At 52.0% G+C, this 18,944-nt stretch overlaps 1 protein-coding gene across 3 annotated transcripts in view; it reads right to left on the reverse strand.

Annotated features, from left to right (window-relative positions):
• The window catches only part of LOC119974219 (cell migration inducing hyaluronidase 1), a 292,877-nt gene that overhangs the window by 8,850 nt on the left and 265,083 nt on the right, over nucleotides 1-18,944 (reverse strand). For all 3 annotated transcript variants that reach the window (XM_038812976.1, XM_038812974.1, XM_038812975.1), the window contains exons 23-28: nucleotides 12,987-13,198; nucleotides 12,291-12,476; nucleotides 11,793-11,997; nucleotides 7,615-7,701; nucleotides 6,636-6,793; nucleotides 373-470 (exon numbers count right to left, since the gene is read on the reverse strand). In XM_038812976.1, the coding sequence (XP_038668904.1) occupies nucleotides 373-470; nucleotides 6,636-6,793; nucleotides 7,615-7,701; nucleotides 11,793-11,997; nucleotides 12,291-12,476; nucleotides 12,987-13,198 (946 nt within the window). The remainder of the gene's footprint in view (nucleotides 1-372; nucleotides 471-6,635; nucleotides 6,794-7,614; nucleotides 7,702-11,792; nucleotides 11,998-12,290; nucleotides 12,477-12,986; nucleotides 13,199-18,944) is intronic.

Genomic DNA, 18,944 nt, shown 5'->3' on the forward strand with positions numbered 1-18,944 from the left:
CAGGAGCGTGAGGTGTGTTCCATGTGGGGCTCAGTGTGGGTATTTTAAATAGTCACTCTGGAGGTAGAAGTGCTTTTTTCCTTCCAACTCTTTTAGAGTAACTGTCAGGGTAAACCTGGCAGAACCATCTTTGTTGGATGGTGTCCAGCCCATGCAAATTTCCCAGGGGAAATTAGCCCTTCTGGAGAATTGGAGGGTGTAGCCTTAATCATGGGTCCTTCCCAGAGGGTTTCCTCAATGCACCTTTGGGGTACATCCCCCGCACACCCCCTCCCCACCCCACAAATACTACGCTGGCGTAGTTGTGGCCTATTGTCTAAATGGCAAAACGACCGGTAACAAATTCATTGCAAACCAAAACTCAGTAATTACCCTTTAGTTTAACACTAGTGGCTCCAAGTTGAGTCAGAACTTTGTTCCAAGGTCTTTCTGAAATCAGTCTGCCTTTGGAAGTCACCAGAACAATGGAGCTGCAATGAGAAAGGTCATCAAGACGGCAGAAATCAAACTAAACTCACAAATTTCTACAAATCAAAGGAATGAGTTGAAAGAAAACTCCTCATTGCTTATTCTCAAAAACAACGCACCAAGTTTAGCTTTGCATTGAATCGATTGGCCACACCCAGTTTGCAATACCGTGTAAAATTCCGCAATTTCACAGTGGAAACGGGCTTTGGGAATTTGGGACAGGATCTTTGGGATCCACAGGATTTTCTGTCCATTGAAACTAATAGTTGGAAAATCTAGCTGAAATGCTAATTTTTCTGGTGAATTGCAGGCAAACCCCATTTCAGAAAACCTGCTCTAATGTTTCCAATACTGGAGTCACTCACTCTCTCTGAGGGCAGGAGTCACTCTCTCTGAGGGCAGGAGTCACTCTCTCTGAGGGCAGGAGTCACTCTCACTGAGGGCAGGAGTCACTCTCACTGAGGGCAGGAGTCACTCTCTCTGAGGGCAGGAGTCACTCTCTCTGAGGGCAGGAGTCACTTTCACTGAGGGCAGGAGTCACTCTCTCTGAGGGCAGGAGTCACTCTCTCTGAGGGCAGGAGTCACTCTCACTGAGGGCAGGAGTCACTCTCTCTGAGGGCAGGAGTCACCCTCACTGAGGGCAGGAGTCACTCTCACTGAGGGCAGGAGTCACTCTCACCGAGGGCAGGAGTCACTCTCACCGAGGGCAGGAGTCACCCTCTCTGAGGGCAGGAATCACTCTCTCTGAGGGCAGGAGTCACTCTCTCTGAGGGCAGGAGTCACTCTCACTGAGGGCAGGAGTCCTCCTCACTGAGGGCAGGAGTCACTCTCTATGAGGGCAGGAGTCACTCTCTCTGAGGGCAGGAGTCACTCTCACTGAGGGCAGGAGTCACCCTCACTGAGGGCAGGAGTCACTCTCTATGAGGGCAGGAGTCACTCTCTCTGAGGGCAGGAGTCACTCTCACTGAGGGCAGGAGACACTCTCACCGAGGGCAGGAGTCACTCTCACCGAGGGCAGGAGTCACTCTCTCTGAGGGCAGGAGTCACTCTCACTGAGGGCAGGAGTCACTCTCACCGAGGGCAGGAGTCACTCTCACCGAGGGCAGGAGTCACTCTCACCGAGGGCAGGAGTCACCCTCTCTGAGGGCAGGAATCACTCTCTCTGAGGGCAGGAGTCACTCTCTGAGGGCAGGAGTCACTCTCACTGAGGGCAGGAGTCACCCTCACTGAGGGCAGGAGTCACTCTCTCTGAGGGCAGGAGTCACTCTCTCTGAGGACAGGAGTCACTCTCTCTGAGGGCAAGAGTCACCCTCACTGAGGGCAGGAGTCACTCTCACTGAGGGCAGGATTCACTCTCACTAAGGGCAGGAATCACTCTCTCTGAGGGCAGGAGTCACTCTCTATGAGGGCAGGAGTCACTCTCTCTGAGGGCAGGAGTCACTCTCACTGAGGGCAGGAGTCACTCTCACCGAGGGCAGGAGTTACTCTCACTGAGGGCAGGAGTCACCCTCTCTGAGGGCAGCAATCACTCTCTCTGAGGGCAGGAGTCACCCTCACTGAGGGCAGGAGTCACTCTCACTGAGGGCAGGAGTCACTCTCTCTGAGGGCAGGGGTCACCCTCACTGAGGGCAGGAGTCACCCTCACTGAGGGCAGGAGTCACTCTCACTAAGGGCAGGAATCACTCTCTCTGAGGGCAGGAGTCACTCTCTCTGAGGGCAGGAGTCACTTGCTCTGAGGGCAGGAGTCACTCGCACTGAGGGCAGGAGTCACTCTCACTGAGGGCAGGAGTCATTCTCTCTGAGGGCAGGAGTCACTCACTGAGGGCAGGAGTCACTCTCATTGAGGGCAGGAGTCACTCTCACTGAGGGCAGGAGTCATTCTCTCTGAGGGCAGAGGTCACTCTCACTGAGGGCAGGAGTCACTCTCACTGAGGGCAGGAGTCACTCTCACCGAGGGCAGGAGTCACTCTCACCGAGGGCAGGAGTCACTCTCTCTGAGGGCAGGAGTCACTCTCACTGAGGGCAGGAGTCACTCTCACCGAGGGCAGGAGTCACTCTCACCGAGGGCAGGAGTCACTCTCACCGAGGGCAGGAGTCACCCTCTCTGAGGGCAGGAGTCACTCTCACGGAGGGCAGGAGTCACTCTCACGGAGGGCAGGAGTCACTCTCACGGAGGGCAGGAGTCACCCTCACTGAGGGCAGGAGTCACTCTCTCTGAGGGCAGGAGTCACTCTCTCTGAGGGCAGGAGTCACCCTCACTGAGGGCAGGAGTCACTCTCACTGAGGGCAGGATTCACTCTCACTAAGGGCAGGAATCACTCTCTCTGAGGGCAGGAGTCACTCTCTATGAGGGCAGGAGTCACTCTCTCTGAGGGCAGGAGTCACTCTCACTGAGGGCAGGAGTCACTCTCACCGAGGGCAGGAGTTACTCTCACTGAGGGCAGGAGTCACCCTCTCTGAGGGCAGGAATCACTCTCTCTGAGGGCAGGAGTCACTCTCTCTGAGGGCAGGAGTCACTCTCTCTGAGGGCAGGAGTCACCCTCACTGAGGGCAGGAGTCACTCTCACTGAGGGCAGGAGTCACTCTCTCTGAGGGCAGGGGTCACCCTCACTGAGGGCAGGAGTCACCCTCACTGAGGGCAGGAGTCACTCTCACTAAGGGCAGGAATCACTCTCTCTGAGGGCAGGAGTCACTCTCTCTGAGGGCAGGAGTCACTTGCTCTGAGGGCAGGAGTCACTCGCACTGAGGGCAGGAGTCACTCTCACTGAGGGCAGGAGTCATTCTCTCTGAGGGCAGGAGTCACTCACTGAGGGCAGGAGTCACTCTCACTGAGGGCAGGAGTCACTCTCACTGAGGGCAGGAGTCATTTTCTCTGAGGGCAGAGGTCACTCTCACTGAGGGCAGGAGTCACTCTCACTGAGGGCAGGAGTCACTCTCACTGAGGGCAGGAGTCACTCTTTCCGAGGGCAGGAGTCACTCTCACTGAGGGCAGGAGTCACTCTCTCTGAGGGCAGGTGTCACTCTCACTGAGGGCAGGAGTCACTCTCTATGAGGGCAGGAGTCACTCTCTCTGAGGGCAGGAGTCACTCTCACTGAGGGCAGGAGTCACTCTCACCGAGGGCAGGAGTTACTCTCACTGAGGGCAGGAGTCACCCTCTCTGAGGGCAGCAATCACTCTCTCTGAGGGCAGGAGTCACTCTCTCTGAGGGCAGGAGTCACCCTCACTGAGGGCAGGAGTTACTCTCACTGAGGGCAGGAGTCACTCTCTCTGAGGGCAGGGGTCACCCTCACTGAGGGCAGGAGTCACCCTCACTGAGGGCAGGAGTCACTCTCACTAAGGGCAGGAATCACTCTCTCTGAGGGCAGGAGTCACTCTCTCTGAGGGCAGGAGTCACTTGCTCTGAGGGCAGGAGTCACTCGCACTGAGGGCAGGAGTCACTCTCACTGAGGGCAGGAGTCATTCTCTCTGAGGGCAGGAGTCACTCACTGAGGGCAGGAGTCACTCTCACTGAGGGCAGGAGTCACTCTCACTGAGGGCAGGAGTCATTCTCTCTGAGGGCAGAGGTCACTCTCACTGAGGGCAGGAGTCACTCTCACTGAGGGCAGGAGTCACTCTCACCGAGGGCAGGAGTCACTCTCACCGAGGGCAGGAGTCACTCTCTCTGAGGGCAGGAGTCACTCTCACTGAGGGCAGGAGTCACTCTCACCGAGGGCAGGAGTCACTCTCACCGAGGGCAGGAGTCACTCTCACCGAGGGCAGGAGTCACCCTCTCTGAGGGCAGGAATCACTCTCTCTGAGGGCAGGAGTCACTCTCTGAGGGCAGGAGTCACTCTCACGGAGGGCAGGAGTCACCCTCACTGAGGGCAGGAGTCACTCTCTCTGAGGGCAGGAGTCACTCTCTCTGAGGGCAGGAGTCACCCTCACTGAGGGCAGGAGTCACTCTCACTGAGGGCAGGATTCACTCTCACTAAGGGCAGGAATCACTCTCTCTGAGGGCAGGAGTCACTCTCTATGAGGGCAGGAGTCACTCTCTCTGAGGGCAGGTGTCACTCTCACTGAGGGCAGGAGTCACTCTCACCGAGGGCAGGAGTTACTCTCACTGAGGGCAGGAGTCACCCTCTCTGAGGGCAGGAATCACTCTCTCTGAGGGCAGGAGTCACTCTCTCTGAGGGCAGGAGTCACCCTCACTGAGGGCAGGAGTCACTCTCACTGAGGGCAGGAGTCACTCTCTCTGAGGGCAGGGGTCACCCTCACTGAGGGCAGGAGTCACCCTCACTGAGGGCAGGAGTCACTCTCACTAAGGGCAGGAATCACTCTCTCTGAGGGCAGGAGTCACTCTCTCTGAGGGCAGGAGTCACTTGCTCTGAGGGCAGGAGTCACTCGCACTGAGGGCAGGAGTCACTCTCACTGAGGGCAGGAGTCATTCTCTCTGAGGGCAGGAGTCACTCACTGAGGGCAGGAGTCACTCTCACTGAGGGCAGGAGTCACTCTCACTGAGGGCAGGAGTCATTCTCTCTGAGGGCAGAGGTCACTCTCACTGAGGGCAGGAATCACTCTCACTGAGGGCAGGAGTCACTCTCACTGAGGGCAGGAGTCACTCTTTCCGAGGGCAGGAGTCACTCTCACTGAGGGCAGGAGTCACTCTCTCTGAGGGCAGGACTCACCCTCACTAAGGGCAGGAGTCACTCTCTCTGAGGGCAGGTGTCACTCTCACTGAGGGCAGGAGTCACTCTCACTGAGGGCAGGAGTCACTCACTAAGGGCAGGAGTCACTCTCTCTGAGGGCAGGAATCACTCACTCTGAGGGCAGGAGTCACTCTCTCTGAGGGCAGGAGTCACCCTCACTGAGGGCAGGAGTCACTCTCTATGAGGGCAGGAGTCACTCTCTCTGAGGGCAGGAGTCACTCTCACTGAGGGCAGGAGTCACTCTCACCGAGGGCAGGAGTCACTCTCACCGAGGGCAGGAGTCACCCTCTCTGAGGGCAGGAGTCACTCTCTCTGAGGGCAGGAGTCACTCTCTCTGAGGGCAGGAGTCACTCTCACTGAGGGCAGGAGTCACCCTCACTGAGGGCAGGAGTCACCCTCTCTGAGGGCAGGAGTCACTCACTGAGGGCAGGAGTCACTCTCACTGAGGGCAGGAGTCATTCTCTCTGAGGGCAGAGGTCACTCTCACTGAGGGCAGGAGTCACTCTCTCTGAGGGCAGGAGTCACTCTCACTGAGGGCAGGAGTCACTCTCACTGAGGGCAGGAGTCACTCTCTCCGAGGGCAGGAGTCACTCTCACTGAGGGCAGGAGTCACTCACTCTGAGGGCAGGAATCACCCTCACTAAGGGCAGGAATCACTCTCTCTGAGGGCAGGTGTCACCCTCATTGAGGGCAGAAGTCACTCACACTGAGGGCAGAAGTCACTCTCACTGAGGGCAGGAGTCACCCTCTCTGAGGGGAGGAGTCACTCTCACTGGGGGCAAGAGTCACTCTCTCTGAGGGCAGGAATCACTCTCTCTGAGGGCAGGAGTCACTCTCTCTGAGGGCAGGAGTCACTCTCTCTGAGGGCAGGAGTCACTCTCACTGAGGGCAGGAGTCACTCTCACTGAGGGCAGGAGTCATTCTCTCTGAGGGCAGGTGTCACTCTCACTGAGGGCAGGAGTCACTCTCACTGAGGGCAGGAGTCACTCTCTCTGAGGGCAGGTGTCACTCTCACTGAGGGCAGGAGTCACTCTCACTGAGGGCAGGAGTCACTCTCACTGAGGACAGCATTCACCCTCATCGTCGGCTGGAGTTACCCAGACTGAGGGCAGGAGTCACTCTCACCAAGAGACGGTTGCACCATCATGAATGAGGAGGCAGTGAAAGATGTTGACTGCTTCTCGCGTACATCACAAGAATAAAAAAAGTATTTGTTATTGAGAATGTTAAGGCCCGATTTGAAGTGGAGGTAGGGCGGGTGGGGAGCAAGGTGGACGGGAGAGGGGGAAGGAGAGGTGGAGGACGTAGGAGAGGGAATGCGGGGGGAAAAGGGAAACAGGGAGGGAGAAGGAGAGGAGGGGATGGAAGGAAGGGGCGGGAATGTCTGGTCCCGAATGACCTAATAGATTCAGGAAAGAGAAATCAGTCCTAGTGGTGTCGCCCTTACAAAGGTGAAGATAAAAAAGTCTCAGGTGACTCACTTGTTCTTCATGTTTGCTATGTAATTCTCGACATGAACTGGGATTCCTCGCAAAATCATGTTTCGGAAGCTTCTGTTATCGACCACCTTTCCTGACTTTGCGTCTATGGCAACGATCTGCATGCCATCATCAGCATGGTAATACTTCTTGCCATTAACCTACCAAGTAAAGATTAAGAATGACTAAAATTCCTCAGTTCCAACAGTCTTATCACACACAGGGGGCGCGATTCTCCGCCCCCCACGCCGGGTGGGAGAATCGCGGGAGGGCCGGGCGAATCACGCCACGCCGCCCTGGCACCCCCCGCAATTCTCCCACCCTCCCAAAAATGGCGTGTTGCGTTTTGCGACAGGCCGCTCGGAGAATCGCCGCTCGCCGTTTCTAACGGCAACTGGCGATTCTCCGGCCCGCCGAGCGGCCTGACAAACACGACCGGTTCATGCCGGCGCCAACCATACCTGGTCACTGCCGGCGTGAACAGCGCGCGACCGCTGTGTGTGGGGCGGAGGGAGGATCGAGCACCACGCGCGTGCTCATGAGATGTCTGACCCACGATCGGTGCCTACCAATCGTCGGTCCGGCGTCTCTAAAAGACGCACTCTTTTCCCTCCGCCGCCCCGCAAGATCAAGCCGCCATGTCTTGCGGGGCAGCGGAGGGGAAGACGACAACCGCGCATGCGCGGCTGACGTCACTTAGGCGCCGCCGGCCGTGTCATTCCCAGCGCGCCGCTTTGACGCAAGCGACAAGGCCCGCTGCGCGAAATTCACGTGCCGCCGCTCCTAGCCCCCTGGGGGGATGGGGGGGGGGGGAATAGGGGGCGAGGAGCGGCCTCCGACGCCGTAGTGAAACACTCCTGGTTTCACTCCGGCGTCGACTGTTTGTCTCCCTTTGGGAGAATTGCGCTCAGGAAGACCCGGAAAATGAGAAAATTTAATCCCCGGAAGCAAAAGGAGTCAACTGAAAATTGCTGAAACTCACGTAAGAATAGGCCAAATCCTGTCTGATGTGGAAGAACCTGGATTGATAGGATTCAAGCTTGACCTCCAAAAAGTGATCGTTTGTGGTCTGTGTAAAATAAGAGAGAAACAGGGGCTGATAAATGTCAGTCTTTATTGTGTTGTACAGTAACTTGTCACCCTGCCCTTATGAAGGGGACTGGCATATGCCACCCATTAGGTTTAGTTCATGTGCAGTAAGCCCTGTAGGGTTGCTCACAGTAGGGTTGGCACATACCATGCCATCTCAGATTGACAGTGTTGTCTCCCCCAGAGTTCTTACCCCTCAATACACATCCCCCACTCCACCCCACCACCACTCCAAGGTCACTCCACCGCCACACCACCCCACCCCACCACTCCATCCCACCACCATTCCAAGGCCACCTCACCCCACGGCCACCCCACCCCAAGACCACTCCACCACACCGCCACCCCACCGCACCGGCACCCCAACCCACCCCATCCCACCACCACTCCAAGGCCACCCCACCCCACCACCACTCCAAGGCCACTCCATCCCACCGTCACTCCAAGGACACCCCACTGCCACTCCAAGACCACTCCACCCCACTGGCACTCCACCCCAATGCCACTCCTGACATTAAAGACCTCGAAACACTTGTCAAGGAAGAGTGGGGGATTCACCCTCAATGTTCCTCATTGAACATCACCAAAAACTGGCAAACCGGCGATTTATTTTATTTGCTGTTTCAGAAACCTGGTGGGACAGAAATTTGCTGCTGTGTTTGTCCACACTGACTGGACAGCAAGAATAATTCCTCACATGTGAAGCACTTTTGGACATTCTGAGGATGTGATGTTCTTTCCAACCTTTATTTATTGATACAAAATACAGCAGGTCAATGAAGATATTAGGGGGATAGAAAGAAGTAAGAGAAACTATAGACATACAGAGAGACAGAAAGAGAGGCAGAAGATAGGAGTGAGAGGCAGAGGGAGAGAGGGAGAAAGATCGAGATGGGAGAGACAGAGAGAGGTAGGAAAGAAGAGGAGCGCTGGATTCTCCATTTTGAAGACAAGGGGGGGAGTTATCTAACAGAGAGGTTTCTGGGGGCAATCTACCTGAAGGGGGACAGAGTCCTGTCACGCGTGATTAGCCGGGTGTTTCCTGGTGCTCGGAGCGCTGAGGAACACCCCGCTATCTAACGTCCATGCGGGTAGATCAGGGGCCTCAGCGGGAAACGTGCAGCCGTGGCCGCACGTATTCACGTTTTCTGCACAGTGGTGCTCCACTCACTGGCAGCGCTCCTGCCAGCTTGGCAGTGGCGCCTGGGCACCTTGGCAGTGCCAGGGTCGAAGTGCCAAGGTGCCAGCCTGGCAATGCCATGGTTCCCAGGTGCTGGGGGGTGAAGCCATGGGGGCCACCCTGCCCTGTCCTTAACCACCCAGGAGCCTCCAATGGCCTGGGCGCCCATCTGTGGTCTCCTTGGGAGACCAGTAGATGCCAATGGGATCACGGGTCAGCATGCCTGAATGGGTAAAGAGCCTGACAAGCTGGAGCTGCTTATGAAGTGGTCCACACACTCACTCCAGCCAAGAAGATGGCTCCGAGAAGATCTGCTGCCCCCCCGCCCCCCCCCCCCCCCCCCCCCCATTGCAGGAGTCTGAAGTAGACCAAATGCTCGATGCCCCTCTTCCCCAGGGTGGGACGGAGGCTCAAGTCCGCTCTCCTGAACAGGCAGGAAAAGAGATGGGGTCACTGTGGACAGGCAGGGTTTGCAGACAGCTCCTGGCCCTGAGGGGTGGGCTAGCTGATAGTGTCACTGGTCAGGCTTCCACTCTGAGAAGGGCTGTATGCCAGAGAGGATGCCAAAGGGGACAGTGCATGTGTCCATTGTTTGGGGTGAGCTCTGCTATTCCCCAGCTTCCCCTACAGTGTGTGAACTTCTGAGGGGGGAGCACTGAGGAGTGGTCCACCTGGTGGGCTGGTGATTGAGCTTGGCCACGCCCATCTCCTTGATGACACAGCTGAGGGTCTGAGGGTTTCTAAAAGGGTGGCTTGGGTGGGCTCCCAGAGGACCAGAGGCTCTCTGAACATTTAAAGTACTGTGGTGAATGTCACTTAGTAATTCCCACTGTATTTACTATTGTACTATTGTAAGCGCAGTAGCGTTATCCGACCACTAGGGGGAGTAGCTCTGGGAATGCTCAGGAGTTTGTACAGGGCTCCACCCTTGGCTCCGCCCACGACTCCTCCCCCTAGACTGCTGTATAAATAACCGTGTCCAGCGCCAGCCTGAGTTCATCGAGAGTTCAACGGGTAACAGGCTGGCTCTGAAGTAAGTAGATTAAAACAACTGTTCATATCTGAAAGCACGTGTCTCGTGAATTGATGGTTCCATCAAGGACACAGGGAGCAGTCAGCAGTGTGATCAGCCAGGGGGCTGTAAGTAGCACAAAAGGGGTGCATTTAAAAGACAGACTGCAGCAATGGTGGTCTGAGACAGGCCACACCGATCCGGAGGACACCCCGAGTCAACGGATTTGGCAGTTGTTCCAAGCTAATCCACGACCCCCCCCCCCCCCCCCCCCCCCCCCCCGGGCCCAGGTGGCCACCCCCAGCAAGCCCGACAATTTTTGAGAGTTTTCCTACCTTCTCGCTCCCCCGCAGCAGCCATGGCAACCTGACCCCACTTGTAAATGTTTGCACTAATTCACGCTCGTGTGACTCCTGCCTAAGAGCATCGCGGAGGGGTGGAGCATGCGGTGTCGAACCGGCTCATCACATTCTGATGCATGCAAATGATGGATTTGCATGGTTATACCAGCGGGGGAAATCAGAGCATCGCGTCAGAAGCGACTCTGGGCTCAAATTCCCATTTTTTTCACCCGATATTCTCGGCCCGATTGCGATTTCCACTGATAGCATCGGGCAGCGGAGAATTCAGGGAGGGAGAGACAGACAGAATGAGTGACAGAGAGGGGTGAGAGATTTGAAGATACAGAGTGTGATCTACTGGCCGTGTTATACCTGAAAGTCTGGTCAGTGCCCCTCTTCTGGGATCTACCCAGCTCGTCATGTCTCAGGAGATCTAACCCATCTCACGAGATGTTGCAATGTGAATCACGCCCATTGTGGGCTGGATCACTATTAAGCAAATCTGCATATCAGAGTGAGACAGCTAGTCCCCTTTCCCATGGAGGCCTAGGGTGAGCCCTGTTCAGTTCTGGTCTCCATAAATGTGGACCAGACGGAACGGCCCTTGTAAGGGTCTCCCAGAGGACTGGAGGGCCCCAGGTGCCTGGCCTCTGGGCAGGGTGGCAGTGCTAGTGCCAGCTGGGTGCTAGCCTGGCACTGCCAATGTGCACTGCCCATGCTGACAGTGCCAAGGTTCCAAGCTAGCATTATTTCTGTGCTGTGGATCGGGCCTGAGGGTGCCCTGTGTGGGTGTGGAGGGCCTAAGGACCCCCTTATAGGTGAGTTAGGGTTTTGAGGGGTTTCGGGAATTGTGTCGGGGGGGGGGGGGTGTTGAGAGATCGGGATGTCATTTAAAAATGGCGCCCTGACCTTCTTCTGCACTCAGGAGTTATGGCGAGCGGAACTCCACAGTACAGAAAACGAGACTAAGCATGGCCTGGTCGGGGCGTTCCCCATTGAGGCCCCGTATCTACCCGAATGGGTGTTAAATAGTATGATGTTTCTTGGTGCTCAGAACGCTGGGATTTGTTGGCGCTCCGGACGCCGGCAAATACCCGGTTAAATGCACCCACTATGGGACTCTGTTCCCAATTGGGTAGATTGTGCCCGAAGTGAAGACAAAGTCACTATGGATACTCTCCATGTATAAATCTGAGCCACTGTTCAAAGTTCTACCCTAACAATCCAACCTATCTTAAAATGCAGGGCATGGAGCAGAGCTATTGCTGAATCTCTGTTCCTCCCAGAAAGCAAAATTGGGCAGGTGTAAAATGGGTAAATGACTCGCTCTCCCACCTGGTGGCAACAGTTGGAATTGACGCCCATATTCGATGTTTTCCATATCTAGCTGTCTGTTTGTGTTTTCTGTGATTTTCCGGGTAGCGGGTGAGGTAACTCAACCCAGACAGGAATGTAGGAACCCCGCACTCTCACCATTTCTAGTAACTTGAATGAATCAGCTAAGAAGACAGAGCCCAGTGTGGGGAATATCAAATTACCAGCGGTTCAATTGGTATTTTCTGTGGCATTGGCACATCGACAGTTGGCATCTCACTGTACTTGGGATAAGCTTTCCTTGCACAGTCGCTGACCCTGCTGTTCTTTGGAATAGAGGCTTTTATCTTTATCCGCTCACAACCTGCTGAGGAGCAGAAAGAAAATTGCCCTCGGCTGTTGTGGGCCTTCACTTTCACGAACAGAAGCCTTTGGGGGGCAAGAGAGAAATTGGTTACTATGTGAATGGGAGGAGCTCTATGCAAGTTCACATTAGAATGACAAAGGCAACATTTCTTCTAACAGAAGAAAACTGCTCACGCTTCAAATAAAAATAGGTTCGTAGATTATGGGTTAACAATAACAGCAAAGAAATGTTTCCAGTTAACTTCATTGGATCTGAATATCTTTAATTTGACGGTTCTACCAGAATTATTCCTGATTGTAATATAAAAGCAGAAATCAAGACATAACCATTATCATGATAGATATGGCGGACGCACCCAGTATCCTCATCCAAGAAATAGTAGCCCCTGCCCGGGTAACCACGATCTAGGTTGTCCATCTGGTTTGTCCTCAGGAAAGAGCCCGTCTTGAATGTTCTTTTTGATAAGCGATTATGAATATCCGAGATTATGTTAAATGTGCTGCCTTGAGGGTAGCAAAGTCCCACTCGGATCCAATCATTCCTGTCAAGGATAACAAAATACCAGTGATGCAACCACGAGTTATTTTATATTTAAAGTACAAGTTGGTAGCTGAACCTGGGGTGCCTGAATAAACACTGCACAGTTTGTTGGCGGGGCTCTCTTCGTGCTTTCTGCAAAGGGGGCACCTTGAGTGGTTCATGAGCCGAAGCTTCCACTCACAATAACATGGACTAGGTTTACTGGCCGGTATTGAGTATTGGGCACCCACTATTCATTGCACACTATTCACCCAACAAGTAACATCCTGTTCAATTCCTCTTCGATCATTCTACCGGCATGGACAGATATCGCATAATATCTCCGACAAATATTTCAGCGGCACATTTTTTAAAAAAAACTTAGGAACACATGGCAATACCCAGCTTAATTTCAGCAACGTTTTACAGGAGCTTGCCCAGGTGCCACCTCCACATGGCAGTTCAGGGCAGGGGTTCTCATGAGCTAATTGAACCTAGCTTGTTAATATGAAGCGCAATCGAGCCCACTCACTGGTTGAAGTTGATGAGCCATATGGTAACCTCCTGGGGTGCTGGACCATCCCAGTGCACAGTGTATCCTTTCTGTAACATAATAACAGGCTGGTATTGCTGGTAATGAGAATGTTTGCCCAGGGCGCCCTTTAAATAGAGTGGCTTATCGGGGTACTCATCCTTAATCATCTTCATCTTCAGGCTTGATGGTTGCCTGGCCTGAATGTACACCTTAAAGCAAAAAAAGATGAAGTCAACCTGCGAAGCTATCCAATGGCTCCTTTAATTCAGGTAATCTGATGTTTTAACCTGTCGCAAAGGAAAAGGCAAAGTTAGTCATTTTCCCTAAATCAAGCTGCTTGCAAAGACTATGCATGCCAGAGGCTAATGTCAAAAATTCGGGCCGACGTATACTCCGCTTTCCAATACCTGCTGCCAATTACTGAAGCATCCACAGAAAACACAATCACAGCAAATTAGCCCCAAGCTCATCTCTGAGTCCAAGTTGAACGTGCTTCAGATTGTTTTTGCCCATTGTAAATTGAACTGGAATCTCTAAATTGTAAAATCCATCCTCTGCAGCATTCAGACAATCGTAAAAAAAAAATCTGTCTTCTTGAAGGGCAATTCAATATCACCATAAAACAAATAAAAAAACTTCCCAGGTGGTGTCAAAGTTATTGTGTACAGATGCTCCATTGAACTGGCTCACGCGGGAGCACTGTGCTTAATTTTCAGTGATGGTACAAATTGCAACCTGCGGGAGACTACCAAATTACAGCTCACTCACCAAATTAAACATCAGAAACGGTTCGTACATTGAGAATTATTTGATAAAAGGTGAAAGACAAACGGTCGGCTCGCTGAGCAGCGCTCTTATTTCCAAATCAGGAAGTCAAAGGATCAGGCCCCGTGTCAGCGACTTGACAACGTGATCGATGTTGACACTCCCGTTCAGTCCGGAGGAGGGGTGGGTGGGGGGTGCGGCACTAACGGAGGTGCCAACCTTTGGATGAGGTGCTTCAACTGAAGCTCTGCCAGCCCTCTCAGTCGAACGGAAAACTTGATTTTCCCTGGAGCCCCCGCCAAAACTTAGCTCACAACCAGCACAACTAAAAGAAGATTATCTCATTGTTCTTTGAGAGCCTTTGCTGCGTACAGATTGGTTTCCTCGACCAAAGCATGTTGGGGTGTCCAGAGGGTGATGGGTGATGAATACTGATGGTCCTACCGGTCACCTTGTGCAGCCACATTTTCTTCTTAACATGTTTATTAAAACATTTTCAGAATAAACAAAATTATACAAAACAGTTAACAAAATGTTAGGCAATAAAACAGCAAGACTAACAAGCAAAAACACATTAACTTAACCCCAAATAACTAAACTAACCCCCCCCCCCCCAACAACTGACGCCGACTAGCTCCTTAAAAAAGGAAATGAATGGCCAGAGGACATAGATCCAAATCAACATTGAGTATTTCCGACACAGTGTTGAAGAAAGAGGTCCAGAAGCTCACTAACTTGGCAAGACCAGAATATAGGAGTGTGGTTAGCCGCCCCCCCCCCCCCCCCCCCCCCAAGAGCAACGCTCACACCTGTCCTCCTCCCCAGAGAAAAATCAACTCATCCTCGCTTTAGTCAGATGCGCCCTGTGGACCACATGGAAATGGATCGGAATTAGACGAGCACACATGGAGTTGACCCAGAATGGGACTCAACTCACCCTCCCATTTTGCCCTCACCTGACTCAACAGAACTGACTCCTCTAAGAGGATATGGCTATATATGCCTGAAATAGTCCCCTCACCAGGCCCGGCAAAAGACAATATCCTCTTCAACTATGAAGATGGTGTTGCCAAGGGAAAGGAGGCAAATGCATTGTGCGAAAAATCGGCAATCTGAAAGTATCAGAAAAGACTGGAACTAAGCAGTTGGAATTTGTCCATCAGCTCCTTAAAACTGGCACACCTCCCCTCCACAAACAGGTCTCCTAACCTCTCCAAAACCTTCCCCTTCCTTGACTTAAATTTCGAGTCCAAACCCGCTGGCAGAAAATGGTGGTTGTTGCAGATGACAGATAACAAAGACAGGGAACAGAGCTTGAAATGCTGCCTGAACTGCTTCCAAATTCGCAGGGTGGACACCACCACTGGATTCAGGGAAAATCGTACTGGAGAGAGACAATGATGTAGTTACCATTGAACCAAGGCTAGAAACGGTGCAGGAGCTCGCTTTCATTTGTCCCCATATGGAACCAGGATCACTGAACCACAACAATATCTCCTTGGGTGGCATGGTGGCACCGTGTTTAGCATTGCTGCCTCACAGGGGCTGGTTTAGCACAGTGGGATAAATTGCTGGCTTGTAATACAGAACAATGCCAGCAGCGCGGGTTCAATTCCCATACCAGCCTCCCCGAACAGGCGCTGGAATGTGGTGACTAGGGGCTTTTCACAGTAACTTCATTGAAGCCTACTCGTGACAAGAAGCGATTATTGTTATTACAGCTTCAGGGTTCAATTTTGACCTCGGGTGACTGTGTGGAGTTTGCACGTTCTCCCCGTGTCTGTGTGGGTTTCCTCCGGGTGCTCCGGTTTCCTCCCACAGTCCAAAGGTGTGCAGGTGAGATGGATTGACCATGCTAAATTGCTCCTTAATGTCCAAAAGGTTAGGTAGGGTTCCCAGGATAAGATTGAGAATTGGGTTTGAATATGGGGCTCTTTCCAAGGGCCGGTGCAGACTCGATGGGCCGAATGACCTCCTTCTGCACTGTAGGGATTCTATGATCCAATGAATATTGGCTGTCCAATAGTAAAACAATAAATTGGGTAGAGCCAAGCCCCTGACTGCCTATCTCTTTGGGCAAAGCTCAACGGATCCTTGGAGTCGTACCCGGCCAAATAAAGGAGGACATTAATTTATTGACAAATAAGCACTTGGGGAGAAAAATTGGGAGACATTGAAAAATAAATAGAAATCTGGGGAGCACATTTATTTTGGTAGTGTGAACCCTGCTCGCCAACGACAGGGGGTGGGGAGGGTGGGTGGTTATCCCACATATGTAGGTTGGACTTGACACTATTAACCAGGCTAGTACAATTAAATTTATGAAGCGAGGCCCAATTGTGGGCCACCTGGACCCTCAGATACTGAAGGATAGTCTTGGCAAGGCAAAAAGGTAGCATCCCCAGTTGGGCTCTCCTCCCCGATGGGTTGACCGGGAAACATTCACTCTTGTCTAAGTTCAACTTGTACCCAGAGAAGGAGCCAAAACTCCGAAGCAGCTTTATTATCCCATCCATAGAGGGTACTGGGTCCGTAATACAGAGACGTAGGTCATCTGCCTAAAGGAACACCCGATGCTCCACCCCTCCCCTATTTAACCCCTTTCACTTAACAGAGGATCTCGGCGCTATAACAAGTGGTTCTATTACGAAGCAAAACAGAAGCAGAGACAATGGACACCCCTGTCTCATACCCCTATTCAACAGCCAGAGTTCAGAGCTCCCATTGGAACTTTAGTTTTTCCACTGATTATCTGGCAGGAAATGGAAAGACCTCCAGGGAATTCCTACCCCAGGCACTTTGAGCCCATGGAGCCAGCCACCTGCAAGATGGTTGAAAGGTCACACTCTCTGCCTGTTTCCTCCCCTTTAAAAATAATTCTCTAGGTGGAGGGCTACTGCTCACTGTTAAACTTGCTCTTAATTCTTGTACATGGAATGGTTATAACTCAGAAGGAAGCCATTCAGTCAATTGTGCCTATGTTGCAAGAGCAACTCAGGTAGTCCCAGTCCCCCGTCTTTTCCCCAATGGCCCTGCAAATCTTTTCCTCTTGTGCAATTGAATAATTTGAAAGTCCCGATTGAAGCTGCCACCACCACAATCTCAGGCAGTGCATTCCAGGTCCTGACTACGTACTGCAATTATGCAGCCATTGGTTATTTTAACACTCATCTCAAATCGGTGTCCTCTAGTCCTCTAGCCATCCGCCAAGGAAACAGTTTCTCCCTATCTACTCCATCCAGATCCTCATGATTGTGAACTCTTCCATCAGATCTCTGAACCTTCCCTTCTAAGGGGAATAATCTAAGCCGCTCCATTCTGCCTATGAAGTCCCTCATCCCTGTAACCAGTCCCATTCTTTTCTGCAACCTCTCTAATGCCTTCACATCCTCCCAAAAATGTGGTCCCCGGAACTGGACACAATACCCCAGTTGATGGAGAACCAGTGTTTTATATTTCCTGGCTTTTGTACTTTACGCCTCTATTTATAAAGCCCAAGACACTATTGCCTCATCAACAGATCTTTCAGCCTGCCTTGCCATCTTCAATAAGGTGTATGCACCTACCCTCAGGCCCCTGCACCCCCTTTATAATTGTACCCTTTCTTTTACACTGCTTCTCACCATCCAAAGTACATCACTTTACACAGTCCCAAAACTTTTTTTTTGTTAGCAAGGATAAATTCTAACAAGCAGGAAGTGAGCCTGCTATCTCTCGTGAGACACCAAGGGGGGTAGTGCAGCCACATTGTAAATTCCCTCTGATATTTTGTTCCTTACGAAGGAATGTACGATTTTGAGTGAGATAACAGGAAAAAAATCTTCATAAAAATGGATACAGAATTGCTGCACCATAGCAACCAGTAGAACTCTTGCCCTCCCATTCCTGAGCATCGAGATATGCTGATTTGAAAAGTTATGGAAAGTTCAGAAGGCAGAGGGAGTTCATCGAGTGAGTATTAAATGGTGAAGCGAGGTTGTTGGATCCCTTATCCCCCATCAAGACACAGGGTAAGGCGCTACACCGAAGAGCAAATAACAGGGAGATTAAATATGATTTGCATCAACTGAAGACTTTGAACAGAAAACGGTAAGAATGAGTTGAAGATTTAGAGACAAAAGATTGGATTCTATTTCCACTCCAAGATGGTAACCGAGGGGCGATAATGTCAGAATAAATGCAGTTCACACAGCCGCAAAGAGGAACAGTTTGGTCTCAACAATGCTAATGGAGTGTTGGAGGCCGAAATTGTGTAAACCGAACAGATCATCCTCATACTGCATTTCGAATGCCTGATCCTCCAATCACGCTTCGAAAGCCTGATCCTCCAATCAAGTGCAGAGGATTTATGTCTTTTTTCATTCTTTTCAGGTGGGCACCACTGGAAGTGTTGACATTCAGTGTCCATAATTAACTGTCCGGACCAGCTACTGTTGAAACTGTGAAACTGTGAAGGGTATCTGGTTAGGCCATTTCAGAGGGTAGCTAAGAGTCAACCACATTGGGGTACGTCTGGAGTCACGGATAGGCCGGACTGGGTTTTGTCCAATGCATTTCCTTTCCTTAAAGAGGGCAGTCAACCAACTGGATGTTTTCACCAAATCAGCAGCATACAAAGGGTGGTGCAAATCAGGAATTCTCTTTCCCAAAAGTCTGTTGAAGTTGAAGACCAACTGAAAACTTCAAAACTGAAAGTGATAATGTTTGTCAGGTATTACAGGCGATGGGACCACAGTGGGTAAATGGAGCTGAGATACAGATCAGACATGACAGAAGAGGATTGAGGGGTTGAATGGCCTCCCTATGCCACTATGTGTTTAAGGGCAGCACGGTAGCATGGTGGTTAGCATAAATGCTTCACAGCTCCAGGGTCCCAGGTTTGATTCCCGGCTGGGTCACTGTCTGTGTGGAGTCTGCACGTCCTCCCCGTGTGTGCGTGGGTTTCCTCCGGGTGCTCCGGTTTCCTCCCACAGTTCAAAGATGTGCGGGTTAGGTGGATTGGCCATGCTAAATTGCCCGTAGTGTCCTAAAAAATAAGGTTAAGGGGGGGGTTGTTGGGTTACGGGTATAGGGTGGATACGTGGGTTTGAGTAGGGTGATCATTGCTCGGCACAACATCGAGGGCCGAAGGGCCTGTTCTGTGCTGTACTGTTCTATGTTCTATGTTCTATATATGACTATCTATTCCTT

Source organism: Scyliorhinus canicula, chromosome 12, assembly GCF_902713615.1.
Source record: "Scyliorhinus canicula chromosome 12, sScyCan1.1, whole genome shotgun sequence".
NCBI classification, from domain to species: domain Eukaryota; kingdom Metazoa; phylum Chordata; class Chondrichthyes; order Carcharhiniformes; family Scyliorhinidae; genus Scyliorhinus; species Scyliorhinus canicula.